General features: G+C 34.2%; 8 protein-coding genes across 8 annotated transcripts; 4 read left to right on the top strand and 4 right to left on the bottom strand.

Annotated features, from left to right (window-relative positions):
- Positions 1-407: 407 nt before the first annotated feature.
- Positions 408-1,874, bottom strand: MEK1 (serine/threonine protein kinase MEK1; the record flags this gene model as incomplete). Its single annotated transcript, XM_071054940.1, has 1 exon — positions 408-1,874. One exon carries the CDS (start codon positions 1,872-1,874, stop codon positions 408-410), a length of 1,467 nt encoding a protein of 488 aa, XP_070909633.1.
- A 682-nt stretch (positions 1,875-2,556) lies between these two features.
- Positions 2,557-3,459, top strand: TFB6 (TFIIH complex subunit TFB6; the record flags this gene model as incomplete). Its single annotated transcript, XM_071054939.1, has 1 exon — positions 2,557-3,459. One exon carries the CDS (start codon positions 2,557-2,559, stop codon positions 3,457-3,459), a length of 903 nt encoding a protein of 300 aa, XP_070909632.1.
- Positions 3,460-3,853: 394 nt separating this feature from the next.
- SOG2 (Sog2p) lies at positions 3,854-6,523 on the bottom strand (the record flags this gene model as incomplete). Its single annotated transcript, XM_071054938.1, has 1 exon — positions 3,854-6,523. One exon carries the CDS (start codon positions 6,521-6,523, stop codon positions 3,854-3,856), a length of 2,670 nt encoding a protein of 889 aa, XP_070909631.1.
- A 701-nt stretch (positions 6,524-7,224) lies between these two features.
- MSC6 (Msc6p) lies at positions 7,225-9,342 on the bottom strand (the record flags this gene model as incomplete). The annotated part of the gene is made up of 1 exon (XM_071054937.1): positions 7,225-9,342. The coding sequence occupies one exon, from the start codon at positions 9,340-9,342 to the stop codon at positions 7,225-7,227; it is 2,118 nt and encodes a 705-aa protein (XP_070909630.1).
- A 548-nt stretch (positions 9,343-9,890) lies between these two features.
- On the top strand, positions 9,891-12,422 carry CFT2 (cleavage polyadenylation factor subunit CFT2; the record flags this gene model as incomplete). The annotated part of the gene is made up of 1 exon (XM_071054936.1): positions 9,891-12,422. The coding sequence occupies one exon, from the start codon at positions 9,891-9,893 to the stop codon at positions 12,420-12,422; it is 2,532 nt and encodes an 843-aa protein (XP_070909629.1).
- Positions 12,423-12,856: 434 nt separating this feature from the next.
- Positions 12,857-14,305, top strand: MSL5 (mRNA splicing protein MSL5; the record flags this gene model as incomplete). The annotated part of the gene is made up of 1 exon (XM_071054935.1): positions 12,857-14,305. One exon carries the CDS (start codon positions 12,857-12,859, stop codon positions 14,303-14,305), a length of 1,449 nt encoding a protein of 482 aa, XP_070909628.1.
- A 213-nt stretch (positions 14,306-14,518) lies between these two features.
- On the bottom strand, positions 14,519-16,588 carry CLF1 (Clf1p; the record flags this gene model as incomplete). The annotated part of the gene is made up of 1 exon (XM_071054934.1): positions 14,519-16,588. The coding sequence occupies one exon, from the start codon at positions 16,586-16,588 to the stop codon at positions 14,519-14,521; it is 2,070 nt and encodes a 689-aa protein (XP_070909627.1).
- Positions 16,589-17,327: 739 nt separating this feature from the next.
- On the top strand, positions 17,328-19,619 carry SAS4 (Sas4p; the record flags this gene model as incomplete). The annotated part of the gene is made up of 1 exon (XM_071054933.1): positions 17,328-19,619. One exon carries the CDS (start codon positions 17,328-17,330, stop codon positions 19,617-19,619), a length of 2,292 nt encoding a protein of 763 aa, XP_070909626.1.
- Positions 19,620-19,668: the final 49 nt, after the last annotated feature.

Raw genomic sequence — 19,668 nt, 5'->3', positions numbered from 1 at the left:
GTGCCATCTTAACATAAATCAGCTGTCTTTTCGTTATTTGGTTTCAGGTCCATCAATATCCCATCATCTCTAAGTTGTTTCACTTAATTAAGTTTACTTTAGTCAACCGCTTAATACCAGGTATCAGGTACTTTCTTTTCTATTTTGAAATTTGCATATTGAGTAATAACGACTACTATAGAACTATTATCAACTCGTATCATTACTTTCTATAGTACTAAATACTAAAACATAAAAACTATACAGCTATTCAATTTACCAATACAATCCAGCCCGAATAATCAACTAAAATTCAGTTTCATAATATCATCATTTCCTTGTATTATTCCCTTAATCCGTCAACAGCAACAGTTTTAATGAAAACTATATCTCATTTTATACTGATGGAAAAACTAAATAAAGCTGCATTATCGTATTGTTTCCTTTTCAACATTATTGATCCTCATTTTTTTCATTACAGGTTCTGCAAGATGATTGTTCTTAGCGGCATCAATGTATGACTTGGCCAGAATCTTTTTGTAATATATTTCCCTTAATTTATCATTATGTTTAGAAATCCAGCTATGCTTAAAACACTTATCACAATCAAGACGCTTCTCTACGTTCACTTCTAATAATTTTGCCACGAAGTGTTTGGCTGAAGCATCAATATTATTCCATTGTTCAATTTGGAAATTCAACTTCCCTAACTTTGCCTGTTGAATTATACTTTGTTCAGTACCATCACCATAAAATGGTGAAATCCCTGTAAGCATTATATGTGTTATCACTCCTAAAGACCATAGATCACATTTACTATCATAACCTTGCTGCTCTAAAGTTGCAGCTCTAAAGAACGAATGATATGCCTTTCTGTCAGCTTTAAAACCTACCTCAGGAGCACAATATTCAGGAGTCCCAACAACAGTAAACATCCTTCCTTTTCTACTACTGATGGTCTTGGCAATACCGAAATCTGCCAATACTATTTTAGCATGTGGTTCAGGAGAACATAAAAGAATATTATCAAGCTTAAGATCTCTATGAACAATACCTTTACTATGTAAGTAATTCAGAGCGTGTAAGATCTGGTAAACAAAAATAAGTGCATCCGTCTGTGGAACTGGAATCAGACAGTCTCCTTTAGCGAGGTAAGAAAACAAATCACCTCCTGGAATTAATTCCTGAAAAATATATAGGTTATTATTTTGATCAAGATGCGTTTTAAAAACCTTGATAATATTCGGATGGTCCAATTGCATCAGAATTTTGGCTTCCTTATCTAGTTTTGTGGGTTTCATCTTCACGATTTTCACCGCATAAGGTGTCGATAACAAAGATGCAGCTTTATCTTTATTTTTATACGCAACAAGCACATAGCCAAAAGTTCCACAACCCACTATTCTACTCGTCACTTCCCAATGATCAACTATGGTCTCGTACTTGAGTGAATGCAGTTTAACTTGCTGATTATTGGTCTTATGAATATAGTTATTATTAAACTTAATCAACCTGCCGCTACCCTCACAGAGCTCAATCAAATCCCCGTCTTGCAATAGGTACACTTGCCCCTTGCCCAACCTCACCCCATTAATAAATGTGCCATTGAGTGAACTGTCCCTAATATAGTACATCGGAACACTAGCCTCATCGAAGATGATCACCCATATTAAACAGTGTACCGAAGAAATAGCCACATCATGTACCACGATCCTGCATTCTCTGGAGCTCCTACCAATTTTCAAGACACTATGCGGTAAGACATGTATTTTTTGAGGCAACCCACTCAAGCTTGGCTTATCACTATCAACATCAACACCATACAGTGGTTCCGAACGCTTGTTAAACTCAACATTGAATTTACCAAGTAACTCCAAATACGCTCCAGAACTCATTTACAAACAATAAAAGCAACAAAAAAACAAAAAAACAAAAAAAACAAACTCAATATCTAATAGTAAGCACAGTTTTTAACATCCAAAAGAAGCTTACTCCGCTATTATAACTTGTTTAAAGGATACTAATACTATAAACTCGGTATTCTAAAAATCCCAATAACCTAGCCGCCGACGACCGTGTTTCTAAATACTCAAGACGGGAAACAACCCGGGTAACAGATATGGTACGAAACCGGGTAACACTATCGCCGGGTAATAGTTAGGGCTTTCAGTTGGTTCTTACTTTTTCATACCTAAAACTAAGCCCTAAGGGCTTAGTTTTTATTCTACATGGTTGTTCAATATCTTAGGGTGTGTATATGCAATTCTGCTGATGTTTGTACGTTGGTTTCTAAGACCAACGATGAGCCATTGTTTATAATTTCATGATATTTTATTTTTGTTTTGTTTTTAGCAAGTACTTTTTAAGGGGAGGGCTTGAAAAAAAGTGAGGGGCTAGCTTTGTGCTTGTGTTTATTTGTTTCAATAGAAGGTAGAGAGATAGTATAGATACAGCTCTGATATAAAACTGCGATGCGTTTCTATTGTGGATTTCTATACGTTAGAAGTAAAAAAGGGCGATAAGGTTAATTAGAAGAAGTGAAAGATTAGTACTAATATCCATAATATTTTTGAAACAATGTCTGAACCGAATACGCCAGTACATGCTGGACCAGATGAGCAATTAGACTTAGATGAGGTTAAAGAGTTGAGTGATGAGGATATTGAGGAACTGGACTTGAAACCTATGGATGTTGATGTTGATGTGAACAATGACATACATGTGAAGAGAGAGTTTAATAAGTTGTTTGATGAGGATATGCAGATGGCAGGCGATGATATGGATGATTTTAGACCGCGTGTGAATATAGACTCACCGTTCTCTTCATACGCAAACCTAAGTAAGTTACAGGGTGAAGGGCACAGACAGCAAAGGAAACTATCGATGTCACAGCAGTCTAAGTTTATTGCCTATTGTGACCAGAAATTGATGGATATACAGCGGAAATTTGTCCAGTCCCGTGGTTTGAACACACAGAATGGATACCAAGGACTGGAGCCCTTACTTAAGGATATTAAGTCTCTAGTTGACTTTATATGGTATTCACTGGATGGTTCACCAAACACTGATATGTTGTTGAGAGAAGATATCGATGATGACGGTAGGAAACAGGGGCTTGAAAGGGATGTACAAAAGGATACCCATTTTGGACAGTCGTCGTACCTCATTAGGATAGCAGATGACTTGTTGGATTACGTTGAGAAATTTGATCTAAAATTTCTATCTGACGAAGAGCAGCATCAAACACTTTCAAAGCTTTTCAAGTTGTTATTTATCCTGGATAGGATCTTCGCAAAACTGATGGATGGTGATATCCCAGGAGGTGGTCGTACAAATGGAACAGATGCGGTGAGAATTAATGGAATTGCTGAAAGAACGAGGATGAAACTTCCAGTAATATTTGAGACTCAAGATATCCATGGTTACCACTTCGAAGTCAGCAAAGTTTATGAGAGAACGTTAGAAAGATGTGGGGGTTAGCTGTAGATTCTTCTGTGCTAATATTGTAAGAAATCGATTTTCTATTTGAAATCTTATAAAAAAAAAAATACTTTTAGAAAGACTATTTCCAGATAAAGTATATACCACACACTATATCTGCAATAGGTTGTAATATTTATTATTTCTTCATTTTTGTTGTTTTCCGTTTTTCTCACTAGCATCCAATATGGAAATTTTGCATCGCCAAAAATAGAGTTAACTTCATGGACATCTCATCCTTTAAACACTCTGGTATTTATTATTTATTATGTCATTTATTTCCTTATAAGAAACAAAATTTAATATACCGAATGAATATTAATGCTTTATATGAGTTTTATAAGTTTTATAAATTGTTGTTTATGCGATAGAAATCCTAGAAAATATTTTGCGACTATTGTTGTGATTGTTGACTAGAAATTTGCTGCTCAAACGGGTTCCTCATGTATGCCGTTGACGGTTGAGGAGTAAATAATGGGACACTTGATATTTCGGCAGCTATTTGCATGGGGTTACCATCAGATTTGTCGTCTTGTTTGAATTCAGATGTAGTTTCGCTTTGATTTGAATTTTGAGCTTCACTATTACCAATAGCAGTAACCGATACAGCTTTATAGGAACTCAAATCTAATATTACCGTAACATCTTTAGTAATTTTTGCCAAGGAAGCTAATTGTGGTCTAACTTCGTTCAGACTTGGCAAATCTGCCATAAGAATTTTGGCGTTGGCTAGAATTGAAATAATTGCCTTTAAAAATGCATTGATGCTCTCCCAGGTTTTTAATTTTTCTGAATTGCTTAAATATTTCTCAGCAATCGCTGCATCTCCAGTCAACAATTTCAATCTTTCACTCAAACATTGTGACAGCTGTAAAAGTTGTCTGCATGTATCGGTCAAGTCTTTAATTTTACTGGCTAAAGTATCGGTTAAAATTTGTTGACCAGTTGTGCTGGCTAAGGCAGCTTTAGAAATTTCAGAAGTTACTTGATTATAAACCACACTTACCATTTTTACTACAGTTGATAGCGTTTCATATAATTGCTGATCAATGTCTACTTCGGCTGTATTTGTGAGATTACCGCTGTGGTTATGCGTAGCGCTGTGTGAAGAACCTGTAGGAATTTGGCCAATATTTGTTGATGTATTACTTGAAGAACTTTGAAGCAGATTTACGCTTCTCCTTTCTTCCTGAGCATCTTTCGCATAAGGTAACCTTAATTCAACAGATTTATTAGCTGTATGGGAAATTTTTTGGTTATCTTGGTATATTTCAGAGCTTGATGGTGTAACTACAGACGTATTAGAATGAACACTTTGATTTGAAGTAGTACTTTGAGATCTGAGTTCCCTCACAGCATTTGGCGAATTCATGATTGGTGGTGTTTGATTGAGATGTAGATGACTTGACATGCTTCTATTCTGTAGTGTATTGCTTCGTGATCTTTGTAGTTGCTTTGGAACAAACTCACTAGCTAGTTCACTTACTGTTTCATTATCATGCACCAAGTTAGTTTTATGCATTTCTTCTGGAATCTTTTGAGCTAAGTGTTTTTCAACTTTACTGGTCGCTCCTATCGTAGGCTTTCTAGATAATTGCAGATTATTTTCAGTTCTAGAGTTATTATCACTTTTACTGCGTGAAACCTTCGGGTATATATCAGACTCCAGCTGGTTTTTCCCACTAGTAAGTGTGCTTCTCTTCTGCAAAAGTATTTCCTGAGGAGTAATAAAACTCCAGGCATTATACATCTCAGTATAGGAACATATGAGTGACATATAAAACATCCTAATGAAACATAAATCATCCTCTTCAAAGAACGATTTAAAATTTTTTTGTAGTAAAGCAATAATTTGTTTAAATATTGAAATAATCGTTATGCATAGCTTAATGAGAGGTTGGTCATTTGAAACTTCATTTTCCTCAGATTGCTCCAAAATTTCAACTAGGTTATCAATATGTGATCGCACAGAATAAAGTAAAGAAACTACGTTCACAGCAATCGATTTTTCTTTACATAAAGAAGTAATTTTTCTTATAGCCTGTTGGCATTCAGTGAAGCTGAACAGTAGTTTCCTGCAAGCAATAACCAAATCATTGTGTGACACTTTATGCTGTTCTTGATTACTTTCTTCTGGTAGGATAGATAGTCTTTTAAAATAGTCATTATATTTTGTATGGTTATAGAGGTCACTTGATGTCATCATTCCATTATTACTAGCCATTAGTTTTTCAGCATTCTCTTTATTGGTTTTATTCGATGATGTTTCTGAAAAGGGCGTTGGTACTGGCATGGGTGTAGGTACGTTCTCATCTCCAAAAGTACTTACGAATCCCATTCTTTTAGCAGCTCGGCTAACTTTTGATTCTTGAGATGCGCTTACTTTTGTTCTTGGATGGTTACTAATATACCTTGGAATGGCAATAGCCCAATATTCATCTTTTGGCAAATTTAGTTGGTTAGGAGTATAAGCTTGTACTTGATCCAGATCCTCCTTAGGAATTGGGTTACCTTCAATCTCCAGTACTTTCAAGGCAGTAAATTGTATAATGGACGAAAGAGCCCAAATTGATGATATTCTGTTATTCTTTAGCGAGAGTACTTTCAACTTATTACTTATGACAGGCGAAAATTCTTCTGGAAGTTGGGTAATTTTATTTTGTGAAATATCCAATATTTCTAATTTGGCACACTGCATTAATTCTATTGGTATTTCCCTCAAACAGTTACCGTGTAAATCGAGGTATCGAAGATTCTTCAGGTCTTGGAAATTATGAGGCAGATAGCTGATGATATTCTTTCTTAGTGATAGCCTTTCAACATTTTCTAGTAAAATTATATCCTCTGCCGGTATTGTCTTTAGTTGAAGGCCTATAAGTTTTACGGTAGCATTGTTCTTAGGTTCCTGTTGGGTCAACTCATGTTCAATAACCTCTCGCATTTCTTCTTTACTGAGCTTTGAAGCGTTCTGTGTTTTACGTACACTTTCCTCTAGCTTCCTATTAAAGTCTATTGGCATTAACGGCTCTTGAAGAGTATTTGTAGTAGTCTCAACAGAGTTCATCTTATCAAATGTGGCAAATATAGAGGATGTTGACAAAAAAGTAGAGAATACAATGAAAACTATTGTGAAGTGAAATATAACCTTAATTTCGAGCCAAATCTTCAACAGATAAATGTCTCGAGAGAAAGGAAAATTGAATGAAAAAAAAAACCCACGCACACAAAAACTATATCAATATTATTCTGTATATATTACCTTTCAGGAATAATGTAGATATCGAATTTTCAAAATTTTGATATCAATCGAGTTTCGAAAAAAGAAAAATAATTGGAAAGGAATCCGTGTCAATTAAACTTTAAAGTTAAAACTACACGTTATAATTCACTTTTGCTTTTATATATCAAAGCTTGAAAGTAGAGCTAACTCCACTTGTTGTGAACACTCGAATCATTCAAGCTATTACAGATTTTTTTCTACTACTTGCCTTCAAAACGGTCTTTGCGGTGGCATTCCCGAAGAACCAAAAAAATTATTAAAGGCAAGGTAGATCACAGATCAAAAAGCTGATGAATTCAAATGATCTTAAAAATATGGAGAAATATTTTGATATTTTGATACATAAGTAAATATGACCATTTATATTTTTAGTTTATGATTAACATTATTTACATGGGTTGAGTTACGGACATATATATATATATATATACATATATTTATAGGTTGTTTTTATTTGATAGACTGTGTTTTGATTAAAATTTTGTTCATGTACTCATAGTCTTACATCCAATTCTCTTTAGCATGGCAGTATCATTTTCTCTTAATTTATAGGAAAAAGTTGGATCAATTTCAGGGAGCCTAGTAAAAAAGTTGTCGATAAATGCAATAACTTCTGGATCTACTTTGCCCGGTTTTTCTGTTCTTACTATTCTTCTGATAGTGGACATGATGTATTCAACCCACTTAGAAGACATTTTTACATTCAAACCACGAACCATATCCAAATATTTGTCCAAGCTGGAGAATAGCGACGTGTCATGCGTTCTGCCAATTGTTGAACTAATTCCCTTGACCATGGAGTCTAGTAATTTGAAAACGTTCACCTTCATAGGAGCGGAGAGCTTTTTATTGTCTAGTTTCAATAAATCCTCAAAGATCTTCTCAGCTTGTTCGACACTGCCATCAGATTTCTTAAATTCTGCAGCCATTATGGAGTCTAATATGAAAAAATTTAATTGGTAGGTACCGTTCTGTTCATAGAGATCTCTAACAGGTTCTATCGATGGTACAATATCAATGAATTTCTTTAGTGCTAAATCCAAATCGTGCTTCCAGTCAACATTGTTGATCTTAGGCTTTACCTTTAAAATTTTAGATCTGACATCACTTGCAATCAAAAAGGTATGATTAGGATCAGTTTTATTGTATAAATAATCAGCATAAGTACGGATTGCTAATAAACTAGGATCAGATGATTTCACTGCTAGATTATTGGTGGTTGCAAATTCATCAAATGGTTTCCTATCAATAGGGTTTTCTTTTAAAATTCGAATACTTATAACTTCCAAAAGTTTTGTTGATTCAATATTTTTAATTTTGGCTGTAGCAAGTTTTTCCTGAATCTGGGAGTAATTGATTTGAGTTCTCCTTATCATTGCTAATAAAAATGCCTCGAATACTGATTGCTGATTCTTAATATTTACAGGTACTTCATTATCCCAGATCTTTTGTAGTTCATCGACATTTCCAGAATTATCCAAAGCATTTATTAGAGTAGCAAATGCTAGTGAAACTTTTCCGATATCTTTATTATCCTTTTCGAGAGTGGGCTTCATAAAACTATTCCAAACAGCAAGAATCCTCTGTAATTTCTGAATTTTACTCCTGCCTTGAATTTTAGAAACTATTTCAAGTACCTTCAAATGTAATTGGAACAAATCGTCTCCTGTAAACTTGTCTTTGAACTGATTGAAGACTTCGATAGCGTCTGTTGGATTATTCTCAACCTCCATGAACCGATCCATGAACGTTTTGAGGATATCAATCCTTTTTATATCCTCTGGTTGAAACCCTACATACATTTTGTATTGGGACTGTAACCTTCTTCTAGTATGGCTGGCTTGTATTTGAGAAATAAACCATTCCGGATTTTGTTTAATATAATCATTGTACATAAAGCCAAGATTACTCCTCAGCAGCTTATCGTTGTTGAGTTCAGGTATTTGTTCCATTAATGTCATAACTCTTCCAAATGGAATTTCAGTTTGGAGAGTCTCAGTCTGAAGGATTTGTTCTAGAATCTTGTAATCTGGCTTATTATTATCTGGAAGCTTTAAAAAGGCTATAGTAGTAAAAGCCATTAGAAGCTGGTTCCCTGACTGGTTTGATTCCAGATATTTCACCCAAAGCGAAATTACTTCCTTAGGAGCCCTTTGGACAAGCAAATAATATCTCAAAACAAGCCCATAATGGGACCCATTAATTAAGTTATAGGAAGTAAGTTGGTCCAGTACAACATAGGGGTCCAGGTTCGTCTCATTCTTTACATCAGTTATCGTTCTTAACAATGAGGTGACAAACTCATTCAACCTATAGCTGGCATTATTGGTATCAAACCTAATATTACGCTCCTGCTTCAATTCACTGAGCTCCTTTTTGAAATCGGAGTATAAATCATTCAAACTTACATCATTCACTTTCACCTCATGTAACCTCTTCGAGTATCCCTTATTCAATTCATCCAATGGGAACCGTTTACTCTTTCCTGAACTCATTTCATTATCGGTCGCAGATAAAATAACAGAGCTTGTAAAGTTTCTAGAAGTTGACTGTAAAGATAACAAGCATCGTTGATTGATACTTACTCTTTTGAACCGCAACATTATTTCTCCTACTTTTTTTAATTTTTATTTATATTAAGGCTCAAACTACTAACAGTTGGACTAATAAAAGACCCCACCTAAAAATATAAAGCAAACAAAATGTATCAGACCTTGGAAGAGATTTGAATCAACTTGTCAAATAATATTATCATATGTAAATTCTTTAAACAAACACAGGAAATGATTCAGTAATGTTTAAAAATGAATTTTTTAGTATTTATTCTTGTCCAAGGCCTTTAAAAAAAAAAAAAGTATAGCAACTTCCAAATACAAACAGAAAAATGGAAAAAAAAAAAATTATAAAATATAAAATATAAGAAAACAACAGAGAACTTTAGTAATTGGGATAATCAACAATACAATACAGCATTGCTAACACTATCAATACATTTTTATCTAGCGTTGTTTTGTTTTATTTTATTTGGTAACGTTTTGGCATCTATTAACATAGCAGTACTGGTAGCTGTAAAGAAAAGAATAACTAAGAAACATTCTGAAGGCCATTATATAACAGTTTTCTTTTTGAATACTTTTAAGAGGTTGTAGAAATGACATATACGTTTAGCTGCTGTGATGATGGTGCAGGGAAAACTACGGGTTCTATTATAAAATTTGATAATGTAACCATCTTGATTGATCCTGGTTATTTTTCGGAGAAGGTTTCTTATTCTGAAGCGGTGAAATACTGGTCAAATATAATTGGTGACGTTGATATTATATTGTTATCCCAACCGACAATTGAGTGCCTAGGTGCTTACACTTTTCTTTATTATAATTTTATCTCTCATTTCATCTCAAGGATACAGGTCTATGCTACTTTACCGGTCTCCAATTTGGGTAGAGTGTCAACAATTGATCTTTATGTTTCACGAGGTATTCTAGGACCTTATGATACAAATCAATTGGATTTAGAAGATATTGAAAAATCCTTTGATGCGATAAATGTACTGAAGTATTCACAACTAGTAGATCTAAGGTCCAAGTATGATGGTTTAACATTGTTTGCATGTAATTCTGGTTATGCCCCTGGTGGTACAATATGGTGCATTTCTACATATTCTGAAAAACTTGTGTATGCATATAGATGGAATCATACTAGAGACTCCATTTTGAACGCTGCTAGTCTGTTAGATAACTCAGGTAAACCATTATCTTCTCTAGTACGACCATCTGCAGTTATTACCAACTTTGATAAATTTGGTTCCTCTCAACCTTTCCGAAAAAGAGCTAAAGCTTTTAAGGATATTTTGAAAAGCGGTTTGAACTCAGGTGGTACAGTAATAATTCCTACCAACATAGGTGGTGAGTTTCTGAACCTATTCGTTTTGGTCCATGATTTTATTTATGAAAATTCAAAGAACAATCAGTATTCAAGAACACCAATAGTACTCGTTTCTTATTCCAAGGCTAGGGCTTTAACCTATGCGAAATCCATGTTGGAGTGGTTTTCAAGTATTTCATCTAAAACATGGGAAAATAGAAACCAAAAATCTGCATTTGACATCGGAAGTAATTTTTCGGTTGCTACGCCAGATGAACTGTTGAATTACAAAGGTTCTAAGATATGTTTTGTTTCTAACGTTGACACTCTTATCGATGAGGTTTTAGAAAAGTTATCAGGCCAAACAAAAATAACTACTATTCTAACCACTGAAAAAGAAAACATTTCTATATTGGAGGATATGCATAATTATTGGGAACAATATTCAAAAGGGGATCAAAACGCAAAACCTTTTGAAATATTAGATTATAAAGCAAAGCACAAGTTAAAGTCCGTTGTATTTGAAGATTTATCAAACTCTGAAGTAGACGACTTCTCAATGGCGATTGAACGCAGGAAGAAAAAACATCACCGGACAGAGATCCTAACCAAGAAAAGTTTAAAAAAAGGAACTTCAATGCTAGCTTCTGCTAATGACAATAAAAATACCAACACTACTGAAATAAAATCGGAGGTTGACACTTCAGATTTGGATGATATTGAAGATCTAGAAGAGGATGAGGATGACGAAGATGATAATGAGGATGATAACTTATTAAGTATATTAGAGGATGAAAATAAGAATGATGCTGGTGAACAGATACCAGTTGACATCGTTATCCAACAGAATTCGAATAATAAGCATAAAATGTTTCCATTCCATCCCCCAAAGCTCAAAAAGGATGACTACGGTATAATTACCAAATTTGACAAATTTATACCAATTGAGGCGGAAGAAGATATTATTCCAATAAAGCGTGCATTGGATATCGACGATGGGGATGATGATACCTCCGATGCTGACTATTCAGCCTCAAGATTGAACACGAAGAGAACAAGGCGTGATCAACAAGATATTGATGATGGAGAATCTAAATTTCAAGATAATATAGACTATTTAAAGAGTACAACAAACCCGAAACGAAGAGTAGAAAAGCAAATAGAGGTTAATTTAGATTGTCTGGTAACAGTTATAAACCTGGAAGGTTTAGTTGATATGAGATCAACAAGTATCATCTGGCCATTATTTAAAACAAGAAAAATAATATCCTTAGGACCTTCCGCAATGCAGAATCACCAAGTTGTTATGTCATTGACTAGAAGAGATATTGACATAACTCAAATAGAATTTAACAAGGAAATTGAATTCAACACTACTATCAAGGCCCTTGATATTGCAATCAGCCCTGAACTTGATATGATCCTCAACTGGCAAAGAATTAGTAGTCATTATACCCTGGCTCACGTTATTGGTAGATTAGTCAAAGAGTCCGCCCACAGTACAACTAGCGCTAATGCTGAGGACTCTCAAAACATCAATACAAATAGAGAAAAGTACATTCTGAAGCCATTAAACACACATTCAGCTGTACAAACGAATGGTTCACTTGCCATTGGTGATGTCAGGCTTATTCAGTTAAAACAAAATCTGAATATTCTGCACCATACTGCCGAGTTTAGAGGTGAAGGTACTCTTGTAGTTGATGATAAGGTTATTATTCGTAAGGTAAGTGACAGTGAAACAATTATTGATGGTAATCCTTCTGAATTATTTTACTCTGTTAAAAAGATGGTTACCGATATGTTGGCTAAAATATGAGAGCATGTTACTGTATTGTTCTTTTATCAAATTAAAAGAATAAGTATATTATTATATTTAATTTTTTTTCTTTTTTCTTTTTTTTTTTTTTTTTTTTTTTTTTTTTCATTCTTTCAATGAGCACAAATATTAACTAGTAACTTTAAAATACCAATACTTAAAATTATAGACTCTATTAGTTGAATTTTTATTATCCTCTATTACTTTGAGATACTATAATTATTTAATATATCCGAATTGGTAATTATATTATTTTTATACCACGAAACGATTTATTTATCACGTGCATTAAATTTATGAAGCTTGAAAAATTAGAACAAGGGCATCGCAAATATTTTATATTAGAACTAATAATCAAAGTAGATATGCTACACAACTACCGTTGTTGTAAATAACATAGCAAACAGATTGGAATTCATATACAAACGTTGATAATGGATAGGATAGACAATTCTGAAAATAGAGGGAGACAACCTGAGAGGAAGAGAGTCTATATTCATCGGAATAATAATAATAATAATAATAATAATAATAATACTATTAATAATAATCATGGCGCCCAACCCGAGAATGGGAAAACATACAACCATAAAGAACAACCAAAGATTATTAGTGGTCCATTAACATTAGAACAATTGTCTATATATCAATATATTTTCCGTATACGTGAAATATCAAATAATCTTAAGTCACCAAATTTGGAAGTTCCACAGACTAGGAATCGTTCACCATCCCCACCACCTATCTACGATAATGAAGGTAAAAGGACCAATACCAGAGAGCAGAGGTACAAAAAAAAATTACTTAATGAAAGGTTTAAGCTTATCGAAGTTGTCTCAAAATTCGTACCAGGATACACACCACCAGATGATTACAAAAGACCGACTACATTTCAAGAGAAATACTATATTCCAGTCTCTCAGTATCCGGGAATTAATTTTGTAGGATTGCTTCTTGGTCCAAGAGGTAAAACCCTCAGAAAGCTGCAAGAAGATTCAGGTTGCAAAATTGCTATTCGAGGCAAGGGCTCGGTTAAAGAAGGTAAAACTTCATCAGATCTCCCACCAGGTGCAATGGATTTCTCCGATCCTCTACATTGCCTAGTTATTGCGGATGCTGAAGAAAAAATAGAGAAAGGTATAAAAGCATGTCGAAATATTGTGATTAAAGCTGTTACATCACCAGAAGGCCAGAATGACTTGAAAAGAGGTCAACTCCGTGAATTAGCGGAATTGAATGGTACTCTTAGAGAAGCTAATAGACCTTGTCCTGTGTGTGGCCAGTTGGGTCATAGGAAATTCGAATGTCCTCATAGAGAAACTTTTGCGAAACGTATTATTTGTAATAGATGCAAACAGCCGGGCCATGCAACTAGAGATTGTACTATAACAGACGAGGAACTGTCTAGGCAGTTAACTAGTAGATACAATAACCAACATAATGATCTTCATACTCAACCTCCAAATTATACGAATAGATATAACGAAGAGAATAGTTTGAGGCCTTATAGATCTAACGAAAGTTATCAAAACAGTCAAAAAAGATCACATGATGATATTAATTTACCTGGAGCTCTTCCGGAGAAAAGAAGTAGATACGAGAGCTCTTCAGTTAGTGTAAATGTTAATAGAACGAGAAACATTAACAACGCTGATACAACCAATATTGGCTCCTCGTTACCAAATGTAGTAGGTTCTCCATTAAGTTTACCAGCTGGGATGTCTATAGAATCATCCATGGTTGATGTGACAGATACGGCAGATCAATTCAATTTAAACAAACCGCCTTCCTCGTTAGAAGATTTGGAAGGTCCCCCAGGATTTGAAATGCATGAAGAAAACAGTGAGAATGCAGCTTTACCGGGGCCGCCCGGAATGAGCTGATACTTCATATATTACAAATATTATGTAGATATATAAAGATATTTTCAAGCGCTACATTTTTAGTTTATTAATAGATATTCAGAAACAATAATAAGAATACTAATTTTACAACTACTAAAGCTACTAATAAAAATAATAGTAGTAGCAAGATTTAGCAACTTAAATAAAATAGATAATTATCATCCGCTACTTTATATACCGATAGCGCTTATATTAATTATTATTATTCGCCTCCCATTCTTTTGCTAGAGCAAGAATTTTAGAAACATTAATCTTCTCTCTTTCGGATGTCTCATCATCTGGAAACACATATTGTTCATATTCTTCAATAATACCATTTTCTGTTCTAGTTTTATATTTGATATGAGGCATTCTATTCGTGATAGCTAGCTTACTCTTCTCTGAACCATAGGAGTTTTCAAATTCAAGGTAGCCATCAAAAACCTTAGATCTTCCTATGTCATTTTTGATATCTCTAAAATAAGTAATAGCTCTTTCAAAAATTCGTCTCGAGTTTTCTAGATTTTCATCCTCTAGCTCAAACTCAAATTCAAGTTCGTCCTCATCACCGTGTTCCTCAAAATGCTTTTGACGTAATTTTTCAAACTCCTCTAGTTGTGTTTCGGTAGGTATTGCCATACTTTTGAGAGCAATTTCAATCCAAATTTCAGGTGCATAATTACCAAGCTCCAGTCTTTTCTCTTGTAGATCTTGAACTTCATCATAATTTTGCTCTTCAAACTCGAATTCAATCAGGAATTTATTAAATGACAATAAAAATTGAATAGGGAATATTGTATTACCATTGAACGGTATATTTTTTATTTCCAGTACTCTCGTTTCATCTCCTAAACTGCTCTCTAGCTCAATTAAACCTCTCCAAGCGTCCATATTCAAAGGATTAAATTTAATATAGCTCTCATATATTTTTCTAACCCTATCAAATTCTCTCAATTTTGTCTCTAGATCAACGTAATACTTGAAAACTTCTTCAGTGGGATGTATGCCAAGAGATCTTCCAAGAATCTTCCTCGCTTCAGTTAAATTCTCTTGTCTGATTTCAAATTCAGCAAATAATATCCATATGCTAGTAAATGTGAATAATTTATGAGGGATAATTTCATTTGTCAGTAATGAAAACATTTTTCTACAATACGAGAAATCTTGTAAGGATAATTCAATGAAGCATAGATATCGCACCCAAAGACTGATATAATTTTTCCATTGCCGTTCTTTAGTTTTTGTTTCTGGCTGATTATTCATCAACGACCTTTCATAAATCGCTTTTACGTCTTCCACAGATCTATATTCTTCGAGTAGATCAATCAAAAGCCACCATGTTTCATATTTTTTTGGGTCAAGAGTTAAACTAGACTCATAATCCGCTTGCCTCTTGTCTATAATTGAAGTAAGCATGGTATGCACAGTCCCATATTGTCTCTCAAACTTCACCATCGAATCCTTCAATGCGTAAGACTGTGGCCATCTCTCCAGTGATATATTATACAATGCCCTTGCTCTTTCCATTTCTTTATTATAAGCTTCCCATTCAGCAAAAATAATGACCAACTTTATAACATCGTCGATTAGGAGCGGATCAACATCTGAGTAATTAACTAGGGCATCAAGTGCTAAGGAAAATACAGACCGAGTGGTATCTACAGAGCCATGTACCTTTTCAAATTGTATCCAACTAGACCAGGTGCGAAATCCGGGATGGACCATTACATATTTAGAGTAAATATCTCTGACTCTATGATAATTTTCCTGCCTTAATTCAAATTCCACAAAAGAGTCCCATGCGTGAGTATCAGGCTCTAAGGCACACCATTTATCAAAAATTGTCCTTACAACGTCAATATGCTGAAGTGATTCTTCTAACAATAAGTACTTATACCATAGTTTGTCTACACGAGGAAGCACTGTGACAGCTCTTTCCAGTATATTACGGGCGTGGTTAACATATTTACCCTTCAACTCCATATCAACGTAACGAATCCACAATGGTATATAAGAAGTATGTATTTGAAGTGCCCTTTCAAAGACAGAACGTGCCCTCCTCATATCATGTTGCTCAACCTCATATAACGCATATCGCATCCATTGTTTAGCATCTAAACGATTCCTCTTCAGGTAAGACTCAAACTCAGTTCTCTTTTCACGCTGAGAGTTTTTCAACTCCTCTAAATCAAGTATTTCAATATTAGTCAGTGATTTCTTCTTCTTTCGATATACATCCTTGAGAATGTCATTAACTGTTATTTGTGTAGGTGTTGCGGCCATTCTTTATTTGATTTGATTCTTGTACATCCAGCAAAATATAAGATAGCACCTAATATATAATTCCAAAGATAGTAAAAAGAGATAAAGTACAAATTACAAGTGGGTAATCTACTTTCAATAAAAAATATGAATCAAATTAATTCTTGATATTTGAATCTCATCTCATCCCATGAATAATCACATGCCCTTTTTAAAAAAATTAATATTATATACTACGAATTCATATTTGGCAATTTTCTTTGATGTTGACACCTTTTTAGTTCTTTTGAATTGCCTGGAAAATATAGCGATGAGCCTTTACCAACTAGATCAAAAAGGGTTAGCACTAAACCTTTGAGCGCTACATTCTTCTTATATACTTGTTATTTAAGCTTTAGTAGCTGCGGTACATTATAGTATTTATAATATTCATTAAAGTAAGAGAATAAACGAAAGCTCTCTTTTCTTTATCTGGTGCAAAATTTATTCTTAGTTTTTTGAGAGTTCTTTTATTTGCTTTGATTATAGTTGTTATATTTCCTACTATCAGCTATCGACTGCAGCTCTTTGAATGAAATATTGTTTTGTAACATTAAGAGGTTAAGTAAAGAGGACAAAGAGGAGGGTTCCTTAGCAAATACTGAGTGTTCTTTAGGCGTTATTTTTTTTTTTTTTTTTTTTTGTTGCTTATACTAAACTTAATCAATTTCTTGAAAGGTCTTTTGTCAAAATTCCATTATATTAGTTTTCATATGTTACGATGCAAGAGTCTTGTAAAGATGATAATGGTACGAAACGGTCTATGAGAACGGATGGTGATACTGCTGTGGAGAAGTTTGATTTTGATGTTGAAGAATATGAATTAGATCCTAAGAAGAAATATGCAATGATCTCGCGGTCCCAAAATGCGAATCCACAGCTTGAAGCTACTTGTAACCTACAAAATGATATCTATGAAAGGAAAAAAGAAATTAAGAACATGATTTTAGAAATACGGCATAATGATCTTTGCCCTATAATAGAAGCTGCTCCCAGTATATTGGACCCGCTAGCAGATGATAATTTTTTGTTTTACCACAAAAAAATGCTCCGTCAGGAAGCTAGGATGATACAATTGGATATCACTAATGGAGAGAATGAAGCTGATAAGTTGATAACCATTGCAGATAGACTGAATATGTTCAACTGGCAACCAACTTTGCTCAAAGTCACCAAGGTCAAAGACCCTAGCGATGAACAAGAAATGGAAATGAAGAGACTGAAGACATTGAATTACATAGAAGGTCTATTGAACAATTTTGAAACTATGAAGAAAAAAATTATGAACCTAACTAGAATAAATAATAAGCAAACTAAAAGGGGAAGCCCCGATAAATCATTCAATGTTTTAGGTAATAAAAAGATAGAGAATTCTACTTCCCAAGGTCTGGAAAGAACTAAAATATACGGAAATTTAGATAGACGCTTTTTCAGTGGATATAACAGTTCTTCTGATGAAGAGGAAGAGGGAATGACTCTAGATAGTATAAGGGAGCATAGGAAGAATATTAGAGAACGCCAATGCGGTAAATCGTTTACCCTCTGCCTAGGGAAGAACTTACAGCCAACATATGCACTAGTTGCAGAACCATTGAGAAAACCTTACGTTATTAAAGCAAGTGCGGCTGAAAAAGGATATTGGAAAAAAATACGATCCGGAGAGCCAATTCAAAAATTAAAAATATGTCATACACCTCCTAGTTATATTGCCAAGAAACTCAAAAGGTTTAGTATCCCCAATACACTACCAATGAAATCTATTAATGATTTAAAGCTCAATGATAAAGGTGTACTGGATGACAAGGCCAATACTTTCATAGACTCCGAATTTGCTTTTGATAGCGATGACTCTGAATTATCTGATGTTTCCTCCACTGGATCAATGTCCCCTTCGTTGCACTGGAGTATAAATATTCTACCTACTAAGCCATTGAAAACCAAGCGGGGCCGGAAAAAACTAAAGACAGCTCCAGTTGAAGACCTTGATAGCAAGACAACTAGCATATCCAGTTTATCATCGAACAATAAAAACCCAAGGAAATGCGACAGCTTTTCTAATAGAAGTAAAAGAATTTCAGTAACAAATAGTAGTGCTTATCCAATAATGTCTTTAGAACCAGTGGATAGGAGTTGCCAAGAAAATTCTTCTGCTAATTCATCTGTCAGGGACGAATGCTCTTCTAGTAATATCTTGTGTTCAAAATCTCCTCCAACGATTTCAACATCCAATAACTTACAATTTAGTTCATCACTGGAACATTTTAAAAGGGAAGAATCTGTATCTCTTTCTATTGCTTCTCAAAATATGTTCCCTAATCCTTTGCCACACCCCATACACAATGCAGTACCAAACGCACTAACTGGTGGATTAGACAGAAACCTCACCACTACCAGCTCTGAAGAACATTTTCAATTGCATAATGGTTTAAATCTGGATAAGGAAAATAATTTTACGTCGGCAATTAACTTAAAATCAAATCTTCTGTCTATTGGTACCGCATCAGTCGATTTACGAGATTCAGCCTTTCAGATTGAAAATAGCCCATTTAATAACATTCCTTCAAATGTTGATGTAACTCCTAAAGAGCAATTGGAAATGGAATTCAATGAGATAGGATTTAGTAGGAATGACCAGTTCTATTCATATCCTGGGTTGATGTCATCCAATCAACCAAAGTCTACCTTGGCTAGTAACATTGACCCTGTAACTTGTACTAGCATTAATCCTCAACATAATGCATTACATGATCCTGGCACAGTTATTAAAAATACTCACTCCAGTAATCCAATACTAATACCTTCACTAGAGAAATATTCTACAGATATATTATCAATAAACTCACATTCTAGTAGCTTGAATATAGAGTCATCTAATAGCCATTTGCAGCCTTCAAATTATTTTAATTCTAATGGTAAGATGTATAAGCTCCGAAACGGTAAGAATGATGACCAACTTAGACCTGATGATGAACCACATAATGATATGGGAATAGCGCATTTACCGCATCTCTAATAAAATCATTTTTTAATCTAAATATGCACATAAATGACAATAAAATATT

This window comes from Nakaseomyces bracarensis (genome assembly GCF_045282275.1).
Source record: "Nakaseomyces bracarensis strain CBM3 chromosome Unknown Scaff13_0, whole genome shotgun sequence".
In the NCBI taxonomy this organism is placed as follows: Eukaryota; Fungi; Ascomycota; class Saccharomycetes; order Saccharomycetales; family Saccharomycetaceae; genus Nakaseomyces; species Nakaseomyces bracarensis.
Note: the sequence above shows the minus strand (reverse complement) of the source record. Positions and strands in the feature narration are given on the sequence as shown.